Source organism: Myotis nattereri (assembly GCF_964212035.1).
Source record: "Myotis nattereri genome assembly, chromosome: 8".
NCBI lineage: Eukaryota > Metazoa > Chordata > Mammalia > Chiroptera > Vespertilionidae > Myotis > Myotis nattereri.
In genome coordinates this window covers 88,774,809-88,794,103 of record NC_138083.1, presented here as the reverse complement: position 1 = coordinate 88,794,103, position 19,295 = coordinate 88,774,809, and the positions used below count along the sequence as shown (strand labels likewise).

The 19,295-nt window shown below is 39.9% G+C and overlaps 1 protein-coding gene across 1 annotated transcript in view; it reads right to left on the bottom strand.

Annotated features, from left to right (window-relative positions):
• Window positions 1–19,295, bottom strand: part of CCDC178 (coiled-coil domain containing 178) — a gene marked incomplete at both ends in the record, with an annotated part of 171,446 nt that overhangs the window by 138,652 nt on the left and 13,499 nt on the right. Inside the window, 4 exons of the mRNA XM_081096576.1 lie at window positions 4,498–4,718; window positions 7,229–7,429; window positions 10,091–10,173; window positions 12,542–12,564. Of these exons, the coding sequence (XP_080952702.1) occupies window positions 4,498–4,718; window positions 7,229–7,429; window positions 10,091–10,173; window positions 12,542–12,564 (528 nt within the window). The remainder of the gene's footprint in view (window positions 1–4,497; window positions 4,719–7,228; window positions 7,430–10,090; window positions 10,174–12,541; window positions 12,565–19,295) is intronic.

The window sequence follows — 19,295 nt, the reverse complement described above, 5'->3', positions numbered from 1 at the left end:
AAGTTCTATTCTAGGCATTTCCACATATTAATTGATTTCATGTGCACATGGAACTGGTGATGCCAGCGTTGTTGTTATCACAGTAATTTTATACGTGAACTGAGGCACAAAGGTTAAAGAGAGACCTAAGGTCTAGGGATTCAAACACATGGACTCATGCTTTCGAACCTGTTCCTGAAACACTATTCTAGCTTACTTTCCTGCAGTATCTATGCACATACTTGTATTGCTCTCTGAGGAGTCATTTGGGTCTCCCCGTGTTCATAATTCTGCTTTTCATTTTTGAGTTTTGTCAGTTATTCTCGCACTATGAAAGAAAAATGCATTTCCCTATCACTTTCTTTGTAAAGTATCGCTTATTTGTAAGATGTCTGCTCCCTTTTACAGCAAAGGGTTTCATATTTGGGTTGCATGACATCTGTCACCCTTCTTCACAGCACCCCAATTTCATTACAGAGCAATACCTCCCCCTGTGTCTTATACCACAGTGGACGGTTTAAACACAGTCCCTGTCTCCCTCTACAAAAGCCAAGAGGGCCAGACTCTCACTCACTTTGATCCCTGTAATAGCAAGAAGGGGGTCAGCTGCCCCAAAGCCAGGTAATCAGACTCTTTTCCAGGAATTTAAGATGCAATGAGTGACACAATGACAAGGAAAGAACAGCAAGGCAATCACTGCATTAATCATGGCTGTACTATTCTGGGTCCTCCAGGGAAACTGAAGCAACAGGATGAAGAGACAGAGAGACAGAGAGAGGGAGGGAGGGAGGGGGACACGGATGGGAGGCGGAGGGAGGGAAGGAGATGGACTGGCTTGAAGGCATCAGCTCATATGATCATGGAGGTGCAAGTCCGAGATCTGCAGGGTAAGCCAACGCGCTAGAGGTGCGGGGAAAAGGTGTAATCCAGGTCTGAAGGTGAGCTGCTGGCAAAATCCTTTCTCGCTAAAAGGAGGTCAGTTCTGTTCTAGTAACTGGAGAAGTCTATTCATGTCATGGAGGGCAGGCTGCTCAATCCACGCCACTGATTTAAATGTTACTCTCCTCCACATCACACCTTCATGCAAACATGCAGATTCACGTTCGACCATAAAATATCTGGCCACCTGGCCCAACCAAGTGGACCAAAAACTAAAAATAAAAAAAATAAAAATAAAAAACTAACCATCACACTAACCCTCACGGGCTCTACACAAAGGCTGTGATTTTCCCATCCTGCCAGGGTGCCTTTTCTAGTTTTCTTCTCGTTCGGTTCGCAAACCTGCTCTCCCAGCTGCCTACCACCCAGCTTCCCCTGCCTTGCACAGGCCTTCGTCCACTACGGGGGGAAAAACACACCAGGCCATTAAAGGGACACCAATGCACGCACCTACTGAGACATTTTAAAACACAACAATAACAACGTTGACTAAACTGTGAGGTGCTACAGTGGGGGTCGGGTTTCAGTCGGGACTGCTGTGAAATGGAAGTGGGCGCTGCAGCCACCAGATCCCGGGTAGTGGAGGTCTAGGCAGTGGCTGAGTGTGAAAGGCTGGTCAGTCCGCCTCAAGGAGGCCTCCCAGAACACAGTCAAGGATCCTCCCTCCCTCCCATGAGAAACGCCGTGAGAAAAGAGAAACTGGGGTAGGGCTTGTAGCCTGACACATCTCCATCCAACTAGACATGAAAGGAGGATCGCACTAGAATTCTTGCCCATGTGGAATCTCCAGCCCCGCTACGACGCTGGTAATATAAATTGCTCGAGACTCTTTGGAGAGCAACTGACCTCATCTAATAAAGCATAAGCCATGAGCCAGTAAACACCACACTAGATATAGGGCCAAGAAAAGTTCACAGGCACATAGAAACGTGGCAATCATAGCCTATTATTTATAGTCAAATCAGTCATTTTGCTGCTTAATATCGGAAACAACTCAGATGACCAAGAGAAAAGAAAATGGTAAATAATAAATTGTGAGATATTTGTTTGATGAAACATGGCAAGTAAAATGAATGAAGTCGACCTACTAGTATATGTATCAACAGTTGCTTGATCTCTAAAACAATGTCAGAATAAAAAGCAATTTGTAGAAAGTTACCCAACATTTGATACTATTTGAAGAATTAAGAACACTATGTATTGTGCATAAATACATAAATATGTATAAATATACAAACTTTGCCTAGAAACAATTTTATGAAAAGGTTGTCTTTGGAGAGGAAAATGAACTGCTAAGAGGAATACAGGCGATATTTGACTTTATTTACTTTAAAAATTATCAAAAGCAAATATGATACAAAGTTCAATTTGTTCACTTTGTGGCAGGTATAAGTAACTTGGTATGTTTCTATCATACCATCCACAAATAGGAAAGTTAAATGATAACCTTTACTGGGTGTTTACTGGCATAACCTTGCCATGTTTCATCAAACAGATATCTCACAATTTATTATTTACCATTTTCTTTTCTCTTGGTCATCTGAGTTGTTTCCGATATTAAGCAGCAAAGTGACTGATTTGACTATAAATAATAGGTTATTATTGCCACGTTTCTATGTGCCTGTGAACTTTTCTTGGCCCTATATCTAGTGTGGTGTTTACTGGCTCATGGGTTATGCTTTATTAGATGAGTTCAGTAAAGCTTAAATTACAACCTTTACTGGGTGTACCCGTTAATAATGCAGATTTTTTCAATAGATGGAGTTACACATATGTTGATATATATGCGATTTGATATGTATGCTATTTTGTTGTATTGACAGCAAGCTTCAAAACTTCATATGTCAAATTTGCTGATGGTGCTAACATCATAGATATTTTTACATTTAAAAATGTTGAATTTCGTGCCAAAAAATAGCATTTGCGGTAAGTTTTAGTTCATTACTTTGTTTTGAAGAAAAGTGCTGCTGAAAGTTATCGTATACTTCGGGAAGCTTATGGTGAACATGCTCCATCTCAAAATACTTGTGTGCTAACCCGTTTGGCTCAGTGGGTAGAGCGTCGGCCTGCGGACTGAAGGGTCCCAGGTTCGATTCCAGTCAAGGGCATGTACCTTGGTTACAGATACATCCCCAGTAGGAGGTGTGCAGGGAGAAGCGGATCGATGTTTCTCTCTCATCAATGTTTCTAATTCTCTATCTCTCTCCCTTCCTCTCTGTAAAAAATCAATAAAATATATTTTTTTAAAAAAGATACTTGTGTAGGGGACTGTCAAGGGTGGGGGTAAAAATGGACACATATGTAATACCCTTTGTAATACTTTAAGCAATAAAAAAAAAAAAGATGCTTGTGAGCGCGGGTTTAAATGCTTTAATAGTGATGATTTCCATGTGAAAGACAAAGAACATCCAGGGCAACCGGAAAAGTTTGAAGCCCAACAATGACAAGCATTATTGGATGAAGGTGTGTGTCAGACTCAAAACCAACTTGCAGAAAGATTAAACGTTGCTCAGCAAACAATTTCTGATTGTTTACAAGCAATGGGAAAGATTTTAAAGGAAGGAAAGTGGGTGTCACATCAACTGAATGAAAGACAAATGGGAAACTGAAAAGTCATCAGTAAAACGTTGCTTCAATGGCATGAAAGAAAGTCTTTTTTGCATCAAAGTGTAACTGGCGATGAAAAATGGATTTATTTTGAGAATCCCAAACGCACAAAATCATGGGTTGATCCAGGTGAACCAGCAACATCGACCGACTGCAAGGCCAAATCGCTTTGGAAAGAAGACAATGCTCTGTGTTTGGTGACGCTTTGATCGTGAAAGAACCAGAATGTGCCAGATGGCATGGCAAAGGAATTTTGCTTCATGACGACGCACCATCACAAACTTCAAAACCGGTTAAAGACACGTTAAAGGATCTTGTCTGGGAAATATTAACCCACCCGCCGTATTCACCAGACCTTGCTCCTTCAGATGACGACTAGTTCCGATCAATGGCACATGCACTTTCTGAGCAGCACTTCAAAACATACAAAGAAGTGGAAAATTGGGTCTCTGAATGGTTTGCCTCAAAACAAGAAAAGTTCTATTGGGATGGTATCCACAAATTATCTGAGAGACGGGGGAAATGTGTAACTAGCTAGGGACATTACTTTGAGTAAAGCACTTTTGATGTTTCTCTTAAAATGATCATGTTTTCTCTGATTATAAAATCCACATTATTAACCAGTACATCTAGTATTTTCATTAACAATGAAATTGACTGATAATCCTACTTGTGTTCTCCTTCAGTTCTATTTACAACTTGAAAAATTACCATGCTGTTTTAAATCTCCAAAAATTATTAGTAGGTTGACTAAATATTATTAATGCCCCTAAATATACAGTAAGGGAAGACCACGCAGTTGAAATGAATACCAATCAACTGTATGATATATAGTTAAATAATTCCTCTGTGAAACAAACAGCAGGTCAATTTCCAAAGAAATGGAAACCTTTAAAGATATATTAACTTCTTATATTTGAAATATTTTTATAACCAAGTAACAATCTATCATATGCATATTCATTCATTTACCTGAGATTTTTTTTTACTATATTTCCTCAGATTTTGAATTTCCTGCATCAGCTTTGAATTCAGCAGAGCACTGTGTTCATTCATGTAATCTATGTCTGCTTGGACCTTCCCATTAGCTTCTTCCCATGCTGCCTTTTGTTCCTCTAAATGTTTTATTTTATACGATTTATTTTCAATATGCCATCGTAATTCCAGAATATCTCTCAGATAGGTCTCGTGTTCTAGACAAACAATGATAAGAACAAAAAATTTTGATTTTGAAATGGGAGTTTGATAATAGATAAATATGACATATTTTTGTTTCAGAAATTTTTATCTGGAAATCTCACCAAATATAAAATGTTATTTTATCATTGCATTACAAAAGCTATTGCTCTCTGCATTTTTCACTGAAGGGATTAAAATAAAATATATGCTGTGTAAGTTAATAATTGTTTAAATACAACTTTGCTTATTGCACCCAATAGATACCCTGGGTTATATATAACCATCTACCTTTGTTTTAAAAAGTCAGTCATTATCTTGTGAAGTGTCACATTATAATCTCCATGATGATTTTCTGTGAGATATTCATCCCTTCTCATTTCATACTGCATGCTCTTACGTATTTTATTCATGTTTCCCACCTCCAGTAGCTGTGATGCATCCCATGTAATTTCCCTCAATTTCACAGTTTAATATTACTTTTCTTTTCAAATAAACCCTTTAACCAACCACTGAGTTACTAAGTAATATAATTTTCTTTTTTATTGTCTTTTTTATCTCTATTTTTGCTTTTCAAAAGTCTTAGTCCTTATTTTCATTTTCAAACTTCTCGTTTTTTAAAACATATTAAACATACTTATTTTATAATCTATTGTATAATCCAATATCTGAAAACGTTTTGAGTAAGATTCTGTTGTCTATTTCTACTGATTCACGTTCGTTAAGTATGGATCTTTGTGTGCTTTATCTGAGTTTTCTAATATTTGCTGTTAAGCAACTCCTTACCTTGAAATTTTAACTGAGATAAAATGTATTCCTTTACATCGAAAAAGATCTACTCTTACCTGAGCTTAGAGTGGTTTTTATATAATTTTTAGAGTTAACTCTTTAAAATATATTTTTATTGATTTCAGAGAGGAAGGGAGAGGGAGAGAGAGAGAGAGAGAAACATCAATGATGAGAGAGAATCATGGATCTGCTGCCTCCTGCACGCCCCCCACTGGGGATCAAGCAACCTGGGCATGTGCCCTGACTGGAATCAAACCATGACCTCCTGGGTCATCGGTCAAACTTCAACCACTGAGCCGTGCCAGTGGGGCTATAGTTCACTCTTTAGAAAAAGGGCTGAAAAAGAGCATAGACACAGCCTGGACTGAAGTCACCCCAGCCTCGGCGCTGGCCCATTCCTGCTGCTCCTCTTCTTCCCCAGGAGGAAGTGACAGATGCAGTTCAAGCTGTTACCTCAGGGCCACTTTAAAGCAGCGGTTCGCAGCCTGTGGGTCGCGACGCCATTGGGGGTCGAATGGCCCTCTCACAGGGGTCACCTAAGACCATCGAAAACACATGTATAATCACATATTGTTTTTGTGATTAATCACTATGCTTTCATTATGTTCAATTTGTAACAATGAAATTGGGGGTCACCACAACATGAGGAGCTGTACTAGGGGGTCGCGGCACTAGGAAGGTTGAGAACCACTGCTTTAAAGAGAGAAAAAGCCACTAAACCTTCATGTAGCTCACTTTACTAAAATCACAAAGCGAGGAACCACTGGACACTGGGACTGTATCAGGCACAATAAGGGGGGGAAATGTAAAACAATGTAAACAAAAATTCTCATCTTTTCTTGCCACTCCCTGAAATTTGTATGCCCTACCCTGGGGACTACAGATTTAGACTTATAACATTCTAACAGGTGTATGTGTGAGTTCATTTTTACAAAGTATTTGAGTTAATGGCTGTTCTCCCAAAGTCATAATGAATAACAGCACTCTCTTTTCTCTCAAAGGTGTCTTGGTTTAAATGCCAGGTTATGCAAGCGCCCTACTGTAACCTATGTGTAAAACATATAAATCCTGAATTAACATTTTTACCCTCTGATTGCACAAACAACTTCCAGCCTCAGGAAGACACATATCGTCAGGCATGTTCTGATAGGCAGGTACAGTGTTTGCAGAATAAGAAATCAAATGCTTGTAGACTGGTTAATAACTCACCATAGGTCCCTCCCTCTGGCGTCTAAACAACAGCATTTTCCTTTGAAACATTTGTTACCTGCATGACTCTTGGAAACACCTTAAGTTTCATTGCCTCCTAGAAGTTACCAATAAAACTTACTGCTGAATTCCCCAAAGTAGATGCATGCAGTTGCTGAAATACCCCTTAGCACTTTCATGTTTAAAGATGTGGCCAATACCACTAACCGGCAATCACTTTCAATTTCTAGTCCTCAAACACTACAGTCATTACATGAAGCATGAGCAGGAAGTTTGCATGCCCCCGGGGTCCCATGAATACAAAGGAACTTCAAACACCGATGACAGCAGGTCCAGGTTTGCTCAATGCATTCCTTCCCACTAAGCATTGCCATTAACAGCATCGATTAGAAGTATACCCGTTTGGATGCAAAATCCCAGGAATAGGGTCATTAAAACAGAGCTGATGTTTTATTCCGCTCTACAATCGATTACTCATGCCTGCCTAACAAAGTCAATGGTGGTACGATGAGACGAGCCTCATTATTACCTTTCTGCACAGCCATGGGCATTTCTTGAAGTCTCCAGATTGACCAATAATCAATTTTCTTGTTTATCTTCTTCTTTCGTGACTGTTGTCGCTTCAGAGCTTCTTCAGCTTCTGCACGGTCAGTTTCTAGACTTTTGATGAGAAAAATGGCCTCTGACAGTAATGTTTCCATTTCCTGCTTTAATTCTGGACACTTCTCATCTTAAAATAGGAAAATGCATTCACATTTGTTAATGAGCCAGCCTATAAACTGGGCGGTGGGAACATGAGTACTAATTGTATCACTATATTTAGTATTTATATAATTGAGAGAATTTTTAGAAAAACAAATTAGCCTTTTAAAGACCATTAACTTTTAAAGACATTATCACACAATCATAATGTTGATTATCCATTTCGAAAGACAGGTTTTTAAATGGACATTTCATAAAACGATTAGAATAGAAATCTCAACTAATATCTTCCATGTATAATATCTTATCTGAAGGGAAAAAACAAGTGCTCTGTTTATAAGCTGCATTTTGAAAATATGCTTCTGTTTCCTTCTCATTCTGTGAGAAAAGAAAATCATAATCATCACACAGCAGATACATATTGGACATCCTCAGGTGGTTACTAGAAACAAGACACAATATTCTTTATCCTTTCAGATAATAACATTCCTACTTAGCCTTGCCAAAATTTTATTGTTGTTCCCAAATTCTAATTATTCAGTTATAACACAAATTAACTCCTTTAATCAGAGATATTTGTGATTCCTGGTTCACAGCTCTGGAGTGACATGGTTTCATGTTAATGAAACTATTACTATGACCATTCATCTAGTTATGTAAGAAACGGATAGAGAGCCTGTGAAGTCCAAGGCAATATGCTCTCTCCCTGGAAACAGATCAGTAAGGAATACGGACACAGGCCACACCTGGTGACATTTACACTTGTGAGCGATGGCTTTTGCCAAAACGTGACATAACAAGACAGAAGCAAACACAGTCTCAAGAAAGGCAAAGCCCCCAAAGCACAGAAGCAGGGGAGAAACAGTAAAACCAGTTCTGGAGGAAAGGCAGCTCACAGGCCTCTGGTTTCTTTTGCTTTGTGTTTGGACAGTAATCTCCTAGGAGAAGGTGGTGTGACATAATGGTTGTAAGGGGAAGCTGAACAGTCACACACAGTTTCTTGGCTAAGAAATTCAGCATCTGCCTGAGTAGCATTCTTAAAAAGCAGGTTTCTCAATTGCAAGGTATAAAATTTTACTTTTCTAGACCTCTCCTTTATTTGGCCTCTATTTATTTGGGCTACAGCCTTCTTCTTCTTTTTTTTCAAATTCCACCACATCCTGTAAACTTCATATTCTTAATTGTCCGCTTTGTTAAATGCCAATATACACATTAAGCACTGGGTTCTCCAACCAACTTACTATCCCTTCAATCTCTATAACAAGATTTCAGCCTGAAACACATGATGGAATTACTGGCACTGAAAGTAAAGCATTTCTGATTAGATAGATTTCTGTCCAAAGGTGAGGTGTCCATTATGCTATTGAAAGATGTCTTTTTACTGTTTCTATCAAAGCATTTTAAAATAAATGCTGTGTGTAACTTGGAAGGCCTCCAATTCATTGCATTTAACACCTCTCAATTTTTTTCTAGAACACTATCTCAATTAGTTCATATTGAGTGAGCAACCACCTGACTTTTTTAGCATAAATATTTGCAATAGATCTTCCTTATCTTTTTAAAATATATTTTATTGATTTCAGAGAAGAAAGAAGAAGAAGAGAGAGATAGAAACATCAATGATGAGAGAGAAGCTGCTACTGGCGATCAGCCCACAACCCGGGCATGTGCCCTTGACCAGAACCAAACCCGGGACCCTTCAGTCCACAGGCTGACGCTCTATCCATGGAGCCAAATCCACCAGGGCAAATCTTCCTTATCTTGATACTGTCTTATGTTTTAGAGTCAAATGTACATGTTTATAATAAACATAAGTGCAGTTAATGTAATGGATAGTGTGACTACTCATATTTTTTCTCTCAGCATTTATCGTAAAAAATTAATAAGTGAGGTTTTCATCTTCACTATAGACATAAATAGTGAAAACAGTAGAATCAGAGCCTCACTGTGAATGACAGCTTTGAATAAAATATTCTTGCTTTTAAAAAGTCCAGAGTTTATTAGTTACCGTTCACTTAAGGAAGGTGTTTAACAAATTTTTGTGGTAAGGACTGGGGAAGAGTTAATATAATATCAAGAATATATTGTAATACACTGAAGAATTTTAACACACATTTTATCCAGTATATGAATTATTTTACATTTTGTAAAATATTAATCTTGACAAAAATATTAATCTTGATATATATATATGTGTGTGTATATAAATATACATATATATATATAGTAGAAATGTGATGTCCAAGACGGTAGCCATGAACCCCATGTGACTATTTTCACTGAAATCTATGTTAAAGTTAAACTTAAAAATTAAATGCCTCCGTCTCACCAGCCACATTTCCAGTTCTCAGAAACTGATGTTGTACTGGCCAGTGCAGATACAGGAGACTGATTCTCACAGGAAGCCCTCCTGCACAGAACTGGAACCGTAGTTAGCTTCTGGAGCGGTGAGCCGGGATCATATACACTCAGGACCCAGACAAGTACACGGTACATAGTAGTCGTTAATGAATATTTGTTGAACAAATGTCTCATCAAATTATATAGGAGGCTCTTTCCTCTCTTACACACTCATAAGAATTATAAAGCTGTGAAACATTATGAAGTGAAAATGAGAACTATATGAAATAAAAAGTCAGTGAGCTTTCGAATGCAGCTGCGGGGATCTAAGTGTGCGGTCCAGCCTTACCTCTCTCTTCCTTGGGTTTGACCTCTTTGCTGGGCTTAGCGACTCTCCTGTCTTTTTCCAGGTCCTCTGGGGCAGCCCTGCGCCTGTGGGACGGGGGAGAGGGAACCAATGACTCCAGGAGGGCTGTACTTCAAGTTAGGAAAACAAACATTAGGTGATGCTCTTACACTGAATTGGAAATGTTTGTGGTGAAACTTACTATATACATACTAACACTACTCTCCTAGAGATTAATACAGCAACATTCTAACAGCTAATGGGCTTAATGCTTCATGGTAAATTAACAGAAATCTAAAATCTGTTACAAATTATCTGAAATTTTTAAAAATATAATTTCATTGATTTCAGAGCGGAAGAGAGAGAGGGAGAGAGAGAGAGAAACATCGATGAGAGAAAATCGTTGATCAGCTGCCACCTGCACACCCCACACTGGGGTGGAACCCTTAACCCAGGCATGTGCCCTGACTGGGAATTGAACCATGACATAGGTTGATGCTCAACCACTGAGCCACACCGGCTGGGCAGAAGGAGATAATAAAGCAGTTTGTTTTTTAAGAAACTGGTATTTCCTAAAGATTTGCTATTGAAAAGGGGATTTTTTTAAAAAAAAAAATAAGTTATATGAGCTATTTTTCTAATTTCAGTTTAGCAATTTCTGGGGAATCAATATGAATGACAAGGAGCAAGAAAACTATTTCAGATTTGAAGTTTAAGGTTTTAGAAAAATGTACAAATTAAAATGTTATTTCTTTTCTAAAAATTCTTTTAGCTAAAGTCCTGTATGTTGAACAACGATATATTTCTCATTATCAGAATCACTTCTTGGATCCTAGTCTACATTTCATTGTATTTCAACAATGTATTTTTTTCTCTAACAAAAGTTATAAGAAAATCAGCCAAAACCGGTTTGGCTCAGTGGATAGAGCGTCGGCCTGCGGACTGAAGGGTCCCGGGTTCGATTCCGGTCAAGGGCACATCCCCAGTGGGGAGTATGCAGGAAGCAGCTGATCGATGTTTCTCTCTCATCGATGTTTCTAACTCTCTATCTCTCTCCCCTCCTCTCTGTAAAAAATCAATAAAATATATTTTTAAAAAAAGGCTATAAGAAAATGAGCAAAGCAAGGAGTTTCATTTTTTATTAAATTATCATTTTTCTTATTAAAGAAAGCTGTATACCTGACTACCATTTCCTATCTCTGATGGCTGCATATTACATGTTTCATTGTTATTCTGCAATTTATTTAGGAAAGTCTATCTATTCTGAGGTCAGAAATATATTCATTATATGTTCTTCCTTCAGTTATAATTTCATTTAAACATTTCTTTTGAAAAAGATAATGTATTTTTTCTTGTTTGTTTGCTTTTAAAAATAAAAAAAATAATTATCCCAGCATCTATTATTAAATAATGCTCTACCCACTGTTAGCCTCCGTCTATTGGGGTGATTGTTGCTGTTAGGGGTGGTTGTTATTTATTTGTTTGTTTAATGATGTTTAATGATTCTTTTAAATACTTTTTGCAACATCTGCATTCTTTGTCACGTGTGGCCACTACAGGAAGTGTTTCATTGGTGTATTGGTGAGCTTCTGTTTTGCCTGTCAGCTTCCACAGCTGGAGCCGAAAGAGAGAAAAAGGGGGGGGGGGGAATGCCTCCCAGTCCTCACAGATGGGCTCTGTGCTGGAGGACTTCTTCAGTGCTTATCCAGGCTGTTTACATCTCTTCCTCTTACCATCCGTTCTTGCCTAAAGGTTAGCCACAGGTGTCCAGGACTGGTCATCTGTGTGCATTTCTCAATTCCCCGACATATGTGAGAGCTCTGAAAAGCCTCATTTCCTCAGGTACCTCTGTGCTCAGCCTCTTCTTCCCAGGCACTCTGGTCTGTCCAATGCTAGGTCCAACTCTTATCAACAGCTTCATACAGTGGTGGCAAGGATATGCCTTTTAGCGCTTCCAACAAACACTCGCTGGAAGTGGTCAGACAGGTCACGACACTGAACCACAATTCTTCTAGCAGAAGGTCTCTGTTGTGCCCTCTGACACCAGTGCAGGAGGCCTCTTCGGGGCCGCCTCTGATCTGGGGGCTGGAGGAGGCAAGGAGGCAATTGAAAATGCCACCGTGTCTCCTCATAAAATGCGGCAGACTTTCTTCATCATCTTCTTCCATGGTTGTAGTGAGTTTTTTACTAGATTATACATTTTGGAAAAAGCTGATTCTGACCAATTTTTACCAAATTTATAGTTGCTTAGTGGTGGTACAGAGCCCTGGAGATCCCTATTCTGTCATTTTCCATGATATCCTAATTCTTACTTTTTTAAAAAATTATATTTTAGTATCTAATATGAAAAATCTGCTTTCAATTTTCTGTTCCTTTTGAAATAAAACTCCTCTAAGCAGATTAATCATTTAAATGTGAATATGAACAAATAAAAGAAGCATGACAGGTTCTTACCGTTCTTCCAAAGAAGTTTCAAACTGTCAAAATAAAAGATCTCAATAAAAATCAAATTTTAGACATCTCTGAAAACAATAGCAAGTTTAACTTATACTTGAACTCACTGGTAAAATTGTAACTACTCCACTTCACATATCCCATTATATTTCTGTCAAATTATATACTCTGTTGTTTCCAAAACAGTAATATACTTCTACTACCTACTCTATACTTTCCTTATTACTCTCGCCTGATTGTTCTCACCTTTCATCATCTGTGTTTCTAACTCTTACACTTTTATCAGGACCAGTTAAAATGCCCCTTATTCCCAAATGACTTTCCACACAATCTAAATCCATGACATCCTTTGAACTTTCATATATCACAAAAGAGTGGAAAACACATAATTTCATGAGTTCACAAACACTCAGTTTTCCATAGAATTATCCTTGTCTTTTCTCTCTCCTGGACTATACACTCTTTGGGAGGAGTCTTGTTTTATGATATACTCTAAAGGAACCATGAGCTTTAAGGGGCATAAGTTACTAAAAACACAAGGAATACATAGTTTGAATGTTATGGGTTTTGTAAATAACCTCCAATTCAAGATGTTAGATTGGGCATATATCATTACTTCTCTTCAATTCCCATTTCATACCAACATTTCTGGAGAAAAATATATATGTCTGTCAATAAAATCATTGGGACATATATTTTAAAAGAACACCCAGAAATAGAAAGTAACCTGATGAGACTGAGAGTGAAGACAGAGCAAAGAAACGTATAGCTCAGAAGACTAGTGGAGGGCCTTTCAGGGGAGATGAGAGGCTTCTCTGGAGAACTCTTGCAGAATTCCCAGGCTGTGAGAATAAACAGGCGGTAGACAGCCAAGCTAATAATAGAAGGGTGGCCTGTGGTGAGATGAACAGGTATCATTGCTTCCCCCAAGAATCCAGACTAGGTGACTGAGAAGGACTCTCTCACCGCACTGGAGCTCTGCCTAAGATGGAAAGGTTGTCTAATAAATATGGAAGTTATGGTTCTAGAGAAAAACAAAACAGAGCCCACAGAACTAGCAGATTCTCCTGTAGACACAAATAGGTGGGAAGGAAAACAAAGACAGATTTCACCAATGGTGAAGATATCCCAAGATGCTACAAATTCAAACGTAAGCTTATTTAGACAAACGTTGAGGTCCTCTACTATGTTATAATCTTACTAGAGGCCTGGTGCACGAAATTCATGCAAGCGTAGGCCTTCCTTCCTCCGGCTGCCAGCACTGGCTTCCCTCCAGCAACCGGTACCTGGCTTCCCTCTGGCTGCTGGCAGGCACCTGGGACCCGCGCTTCCCTTGCAGCCCTGGCTTTGTCCAGGAGGTTGTCCAGAAGGATGTCCGGTCTAATTAGCATATTACACTTTTATTATAGGCTAGTGGCCCGGTGCACAAAATTCATGCGGGGGGAGTGGGGCTTGTGCCTCAGCCTGGCCTGCACCCTCTCCAATCTGGGACCACTGGGGGGATGTATCAGAAATTTGGTCAAGAGGGTCAGATGATTAAGTAGTAGGTTTCAAAATTAAAAACAAATATGAAATGTGTAATCAAAGCAAAGTTTTCCAATCAGAATTCCAAGCATATTGACAATCGTGTGTTTTGGTCCCCCTCACTGACATCTCAGGGACAGATGACACAGCACAGTGATAAAGAGGGTGGTCTTAGAACTCAGACACACCTGGCTGGAGGATGGTTTTGCCATTGACCGTGAGACCTCGGGGAAAACCAACCTCTGAGGTTATTTCCCTCCTCTGCATTTCCTTACAAAGTCTCATAAAGAAGTCAACAAAAGCATGCATATTAAGCCTATGATATAGTATAGTAAGCACTTAATAAAGTTTTATTGTCATTGCTATTGATGATAAGGTTATTTTTGTAAAATATATTATTTATATTTTAAATAATGATTTCTAAATACATACAGTCCCCCGACTTAGGATGGTTTGACTTAGTATATTTTGACTTTATGATGGTACAAAAGTGATACATGTTCAGTAGAAACTGTACTTTGAATTTTTCTTTTAAATCTTTCTTGGATTAGCCCTAGCTGGTTTGGCTCAGTAAATAGAGCATTGGCCTGTGAACTGAAGAGTCCCGGGTTCAATTCCGGTCTAGGGCACGTGCCTGGGTTGCGGGCTCGATCCCCGGGGGGGGGGGGGGCAAGCAGGAGGCAGCCAATTAATGATTCTCTCTCATCATGGGTGTTTCTCCCTCTCCCTTCCTCTCTGAAATCAATAAAAATATATTTTAAAATAAATAAATAAGTAAATCAATCTTTTCCTGGATTAGTGACATATGGTAAGAGACTCTCTTGTGGCACAGCCAGCCACAGCTACACAGTCAAGGGGGTAAACGACCAATACGCTACAGCACACTCAGTGTGTTAGAGGACTCTGCCCAACTGTAGTCTGGTGTAAGTGTTCTGCACACGTCGAAGGCAGGCTCGGCTCAGCTATAACGTTCAGCAAGGTAGGTGTATTAAATGCACTTATGGGGACGTAACCCCATCAGAGATCAAGGAGCATCTGTGCTTTCTCTCTATGCCATTCCTTTAAATCATGGCTGCATCTTAATGACTTGAATTGATTAAATAAAAAGTTTCAATTCAGTGTAGATCATTTCAAATTAAATAAAAATATCTCAAGTCTAATAGAATAAGGTGGCAGAAAAATAAAAGAAAGCCTTCATTTGTATGGGAAGTTATTCAGGCTATTATTTCCATCATTGTGTAGTGTTTTCTTATTCTTTGCAAAAATAAATATAGAGAAACATTGTTCGTAGTAACTACTCTGAAGAATTCTCTTTTCAAGATTCAGAACTGCAGTGAAACTGCTATGAGTGGATGGACAGGCTTATGGCAGATGCATTTCTGCTAATCAAGGGCTCTAAAGCATTTATCCTGACAGAAAGGGAACCACTGTGGCATCAGGAGCAAACAAGTTATAATGGTTGATCCAAAAAAGATGGATCTTTCACTCCTATAATGTATTTCTTACCCAAAGTAGATGGCCACTTTTAATTAAATACAGAGCTTTATCTAATAAAAGATTAAAATTACCCTGATTAAAAATACTCAAGCATGATACCAGGAGGAGGCGCCATATCCATCAGCAGTCACCCACCCCTAGAAAACTATCCACCTGTCTTCTGTCTCTACAGACCGGCCTATTTGTGACATTTCTATTAATGGAATCATATAATGTAAGGTCTTTTGTGATTATGGCAATGGTTACACTACTCTGAAAAATACACTAAAAGCCACTGAATTGTGCACTTTAAAAGGCAAACTTTATGGCATGTAAATTATCTCAATAAAGTAGTATTTTAAAAATCAAGAGTCTATAGAGGAACATAATGGACAATTTTGACAAAAGTGAAACTGTTGCAAATTAAAAGAAGAGGAAAAGCTGCTTGGCCTGGAGAGAGCTTTGCTTTCTCCCTGCCATTAACCCCACTCCGTCCTATCAAAGCTGCACTCATCGAGTCCCCAGGAAAAGCCTAACCTCACCACAGGAAACATCACTGTGGACTGAACAAAGTAAAAGGTGAGAACCTGGGGCTTTCAGACTTGGGGGCCTTAGCAGGAGAGTTAAATAAACCTGCACTTGGGCAAACACTCCCTTCCCTGCGCTGCCTGCTAGATGCTTCAGGGACCAGTCTGTCTTCCTCGCTGCACAAACTTTCCAACAGTTGGAGTACGAAAACATGAGGTTTAAAGAATAGAAAGAGATAATTAAAGCCATTGCTTGCTTTGACTCCTCACCATAAAATCCACAATAATCAGATGATCTGCAACTCAAAATAAGGATTACTTGATGACCCTAGCCGGTTAGGCTCAGAATGTGACCATATTTGGAGACAGAGTCTGTACAGATAATTAAGTAAATAAGAGGTCACTAGGGTGGGCCCTAATCCAATAGGACTGGTGTCCTTATAAGAAGACATTTAGAAGAAACCAAGATGGCGGCATAGGTAAACACCAGAGTTTGCTGCCTCGAACAACCACTTCAAAACTACAACTAAAAGATGGAACAGACATCATCCAGAACCACAGGAAGGCTGGCTGAGTGGAAATTCTACAACTAGAGGAAAGAGAAAAGCATACCGAGACTCAGAGGAGGCGCAGTGCGGAAGTAAAATACTAAGTTGCTGAGGTGCATGCGGAGCGGGCTGGCAGCTGAGAGCGTGGTTGTCGTTTTCAATCGGGAGGGAGTCTCAGGCTCTGAGCTCCAGTTCCGGGCAAGTCTCTAGGGACCCAGACTCATACAGGAGAAGCGGGACTGTCTGGCATCGGTCGGAACTCGAGGGCAGCTTTCTCTCCGAGGGGCTTGCAGAGATTACCGGGACACTGAGAAGCAGAGCCTCTGAGGGCAAGACTGAGAGCAGCCATAACTGCTAGCCCCGCCCTGTTGATCCCGTGGGACCCGCCCCACCCAAGCCCTGCAGGGAGGCTTTTGTTGGATAGCCTCAGGCAAAGGCTAGATTAGCACCTCCCTAGAGATCCAGGAGCCAGGAAACCCAGAGGTCAGAGTGAGAGCATCCAGTTTACAGCTCCGTGGAAACATAAAGGACACACTCAGGGGGCAGAATCAGTGAGCAGCAGAGCCCCATTGAAGCAAGTCTTGCCCCAGAGGGGTGTCTCCAGCACAGTTCTCCCACTGCAGACAGAGCTGATTCTCACAGCCAATTGGCCTGGAGGTCAATTCCTCCCAGTGTTACCTACAACAATCAAGGCTTAACTACAATAAGACTGTGCACAAAGACCACAAGAGGGTGAACCAAGAGTGTCCTCCTCAGGTAATTGGGGAGGCTGAACCACTGGGCCCTAGAGGACACTTAGCACAGAAAACCACTTTATCAACACAGGGAAGCATAAAAAATGTGGAGACAAAGAAAAAGGACACAAATGACAGAAATGGAGGAAAGCAAACTACTGGATATAGAGTTCAAAACCACACTTTTAAGCTTTTTCAAGAATGTTCTAGAAACTGCCGATAAACTTAATGAGATCTACAAGAAATCTAATGAGACCCTCCAGGTTGTGATAAAGGACCAACTAGAAATTAAGCATACACTGACTGAAATAAAGAATATTATACAGACTCCCAATAGCAGACTAGAGGAGCACAAGAATCAAGTCAACAATTTGAAATATGAAGAAGCAAAAAACACCCAACCAGAAAAGCAAAATGAAAAAAGAATCCAAAAATACGAAGATAGTGTAAGGAGCCTCTGGGACAGCTTCAAGCGTACCAACATCAGAATTATAGGGGTGCCAGAAGAAGAGAGAGAGCAAGATATTGAAAACTTATTTGAAGAAATAATGACAGAAAACTTCCCCTACCTGGTGAAAGAAATAGACTTACAAGTCCAGGAAGCCCAGAGAACACCAAACAAGAGGAATCCAAAAAGGACCACACCAAGACACATCATAATTAAAATGCCAAGAGCAAAAGACAAACAGAGAATCTTAAAAGCAGCAAGAAAAAGAAAGTCAGTTACCTACAAGGGAGTACCCATACGAATGTCAGCTGATTTCTCAACAGAAACTTTGCAGGCCAGAAGGGAGTGGCAAGAAATATTCAAAGTGATGAATGCCAAGAACCTACAACCAAGATTACTTTATCCAGCAAAGCTATCATTCAGAATTGAAGGTCAAATAAAGAGCTTCACAGATAAGGAAAAGCTAAAGGAGTTCATCACCACCAAACCAGTATTATATGAAATGCTGAAAGGTATCCTTTAAGAAGAGGAAGAAGAAGAAAAAGGTAAAGATACAAATTATGAACAACAAATACACATCTATCAACAAGTGAATCTGAAAATCAAGTGAATAATCTGATGAACAGAATGAACTGGTGATTATAATAGAATCAGGGGCATAGAAAGGGAGTGGACTGGCTATTCTTGGGGGGGAAAGGGTGAGGGGGATGCAGGAAGAGACTGGACAAAAATCGTGCACCTATGGATGAGGACAGTGGGTGGGGAATGAGGGAGGAGGGTGGGGTGGGAACTGGGTGGAGGGGAATTATAGGGGGAAAAAGAGGAACAAATGTAATAATCTGAACAATAAAGATTTAATTTTAAAAAAAGACATTTAGACACGCGCGAACACACATACACACACACACACACACACCATGTGGAGACACAGGGAGAAGGCGGCCATCCGCAAGCCCAGTGAACGGGCCTCTGGAGAAATCAACCCTGCCAACACCTTCATTGCGGGTGCATTTCTAGCCTCAGAACCATGAGAAGAATGTTTCCTTTGCATAAGCCGCCCATCCCGTGGCACTTGTTTCTGCAGACCTCGCACACTAACACACATTAGGTCAGCCCTACCCAGTGTTTCTCTGTGGTTAGAGCTTCAGTGGAGGACTGAAGGGTGGAGGGCTCCTTTCTGGTCAAGGACAGGCATCTCGGTTGCAGGCTCAATCCCTGGCTGGCCCCAGTCGGTGCAGGCAGACAATCGATGAGTCTCTCTCATAATCATGTTTCTCTCTCTGTCTCTCCCCCTCCTGTTCACTCTCTCTAAAACAGTGGTTCTCAACCTTCCTAATGCTGCGACCCTTTAATACAGTTCCTCACGTTGTGGTGATCCCCAATTTCATTGTTACAAATGGAACCTAATTAAAGCATAGTGATTAATCACAAAAACAATATGTAATTATATATGTGTTTTCTGATGGTCTTAGGCGTCCCCTGTGAAAGGGTTGCGAC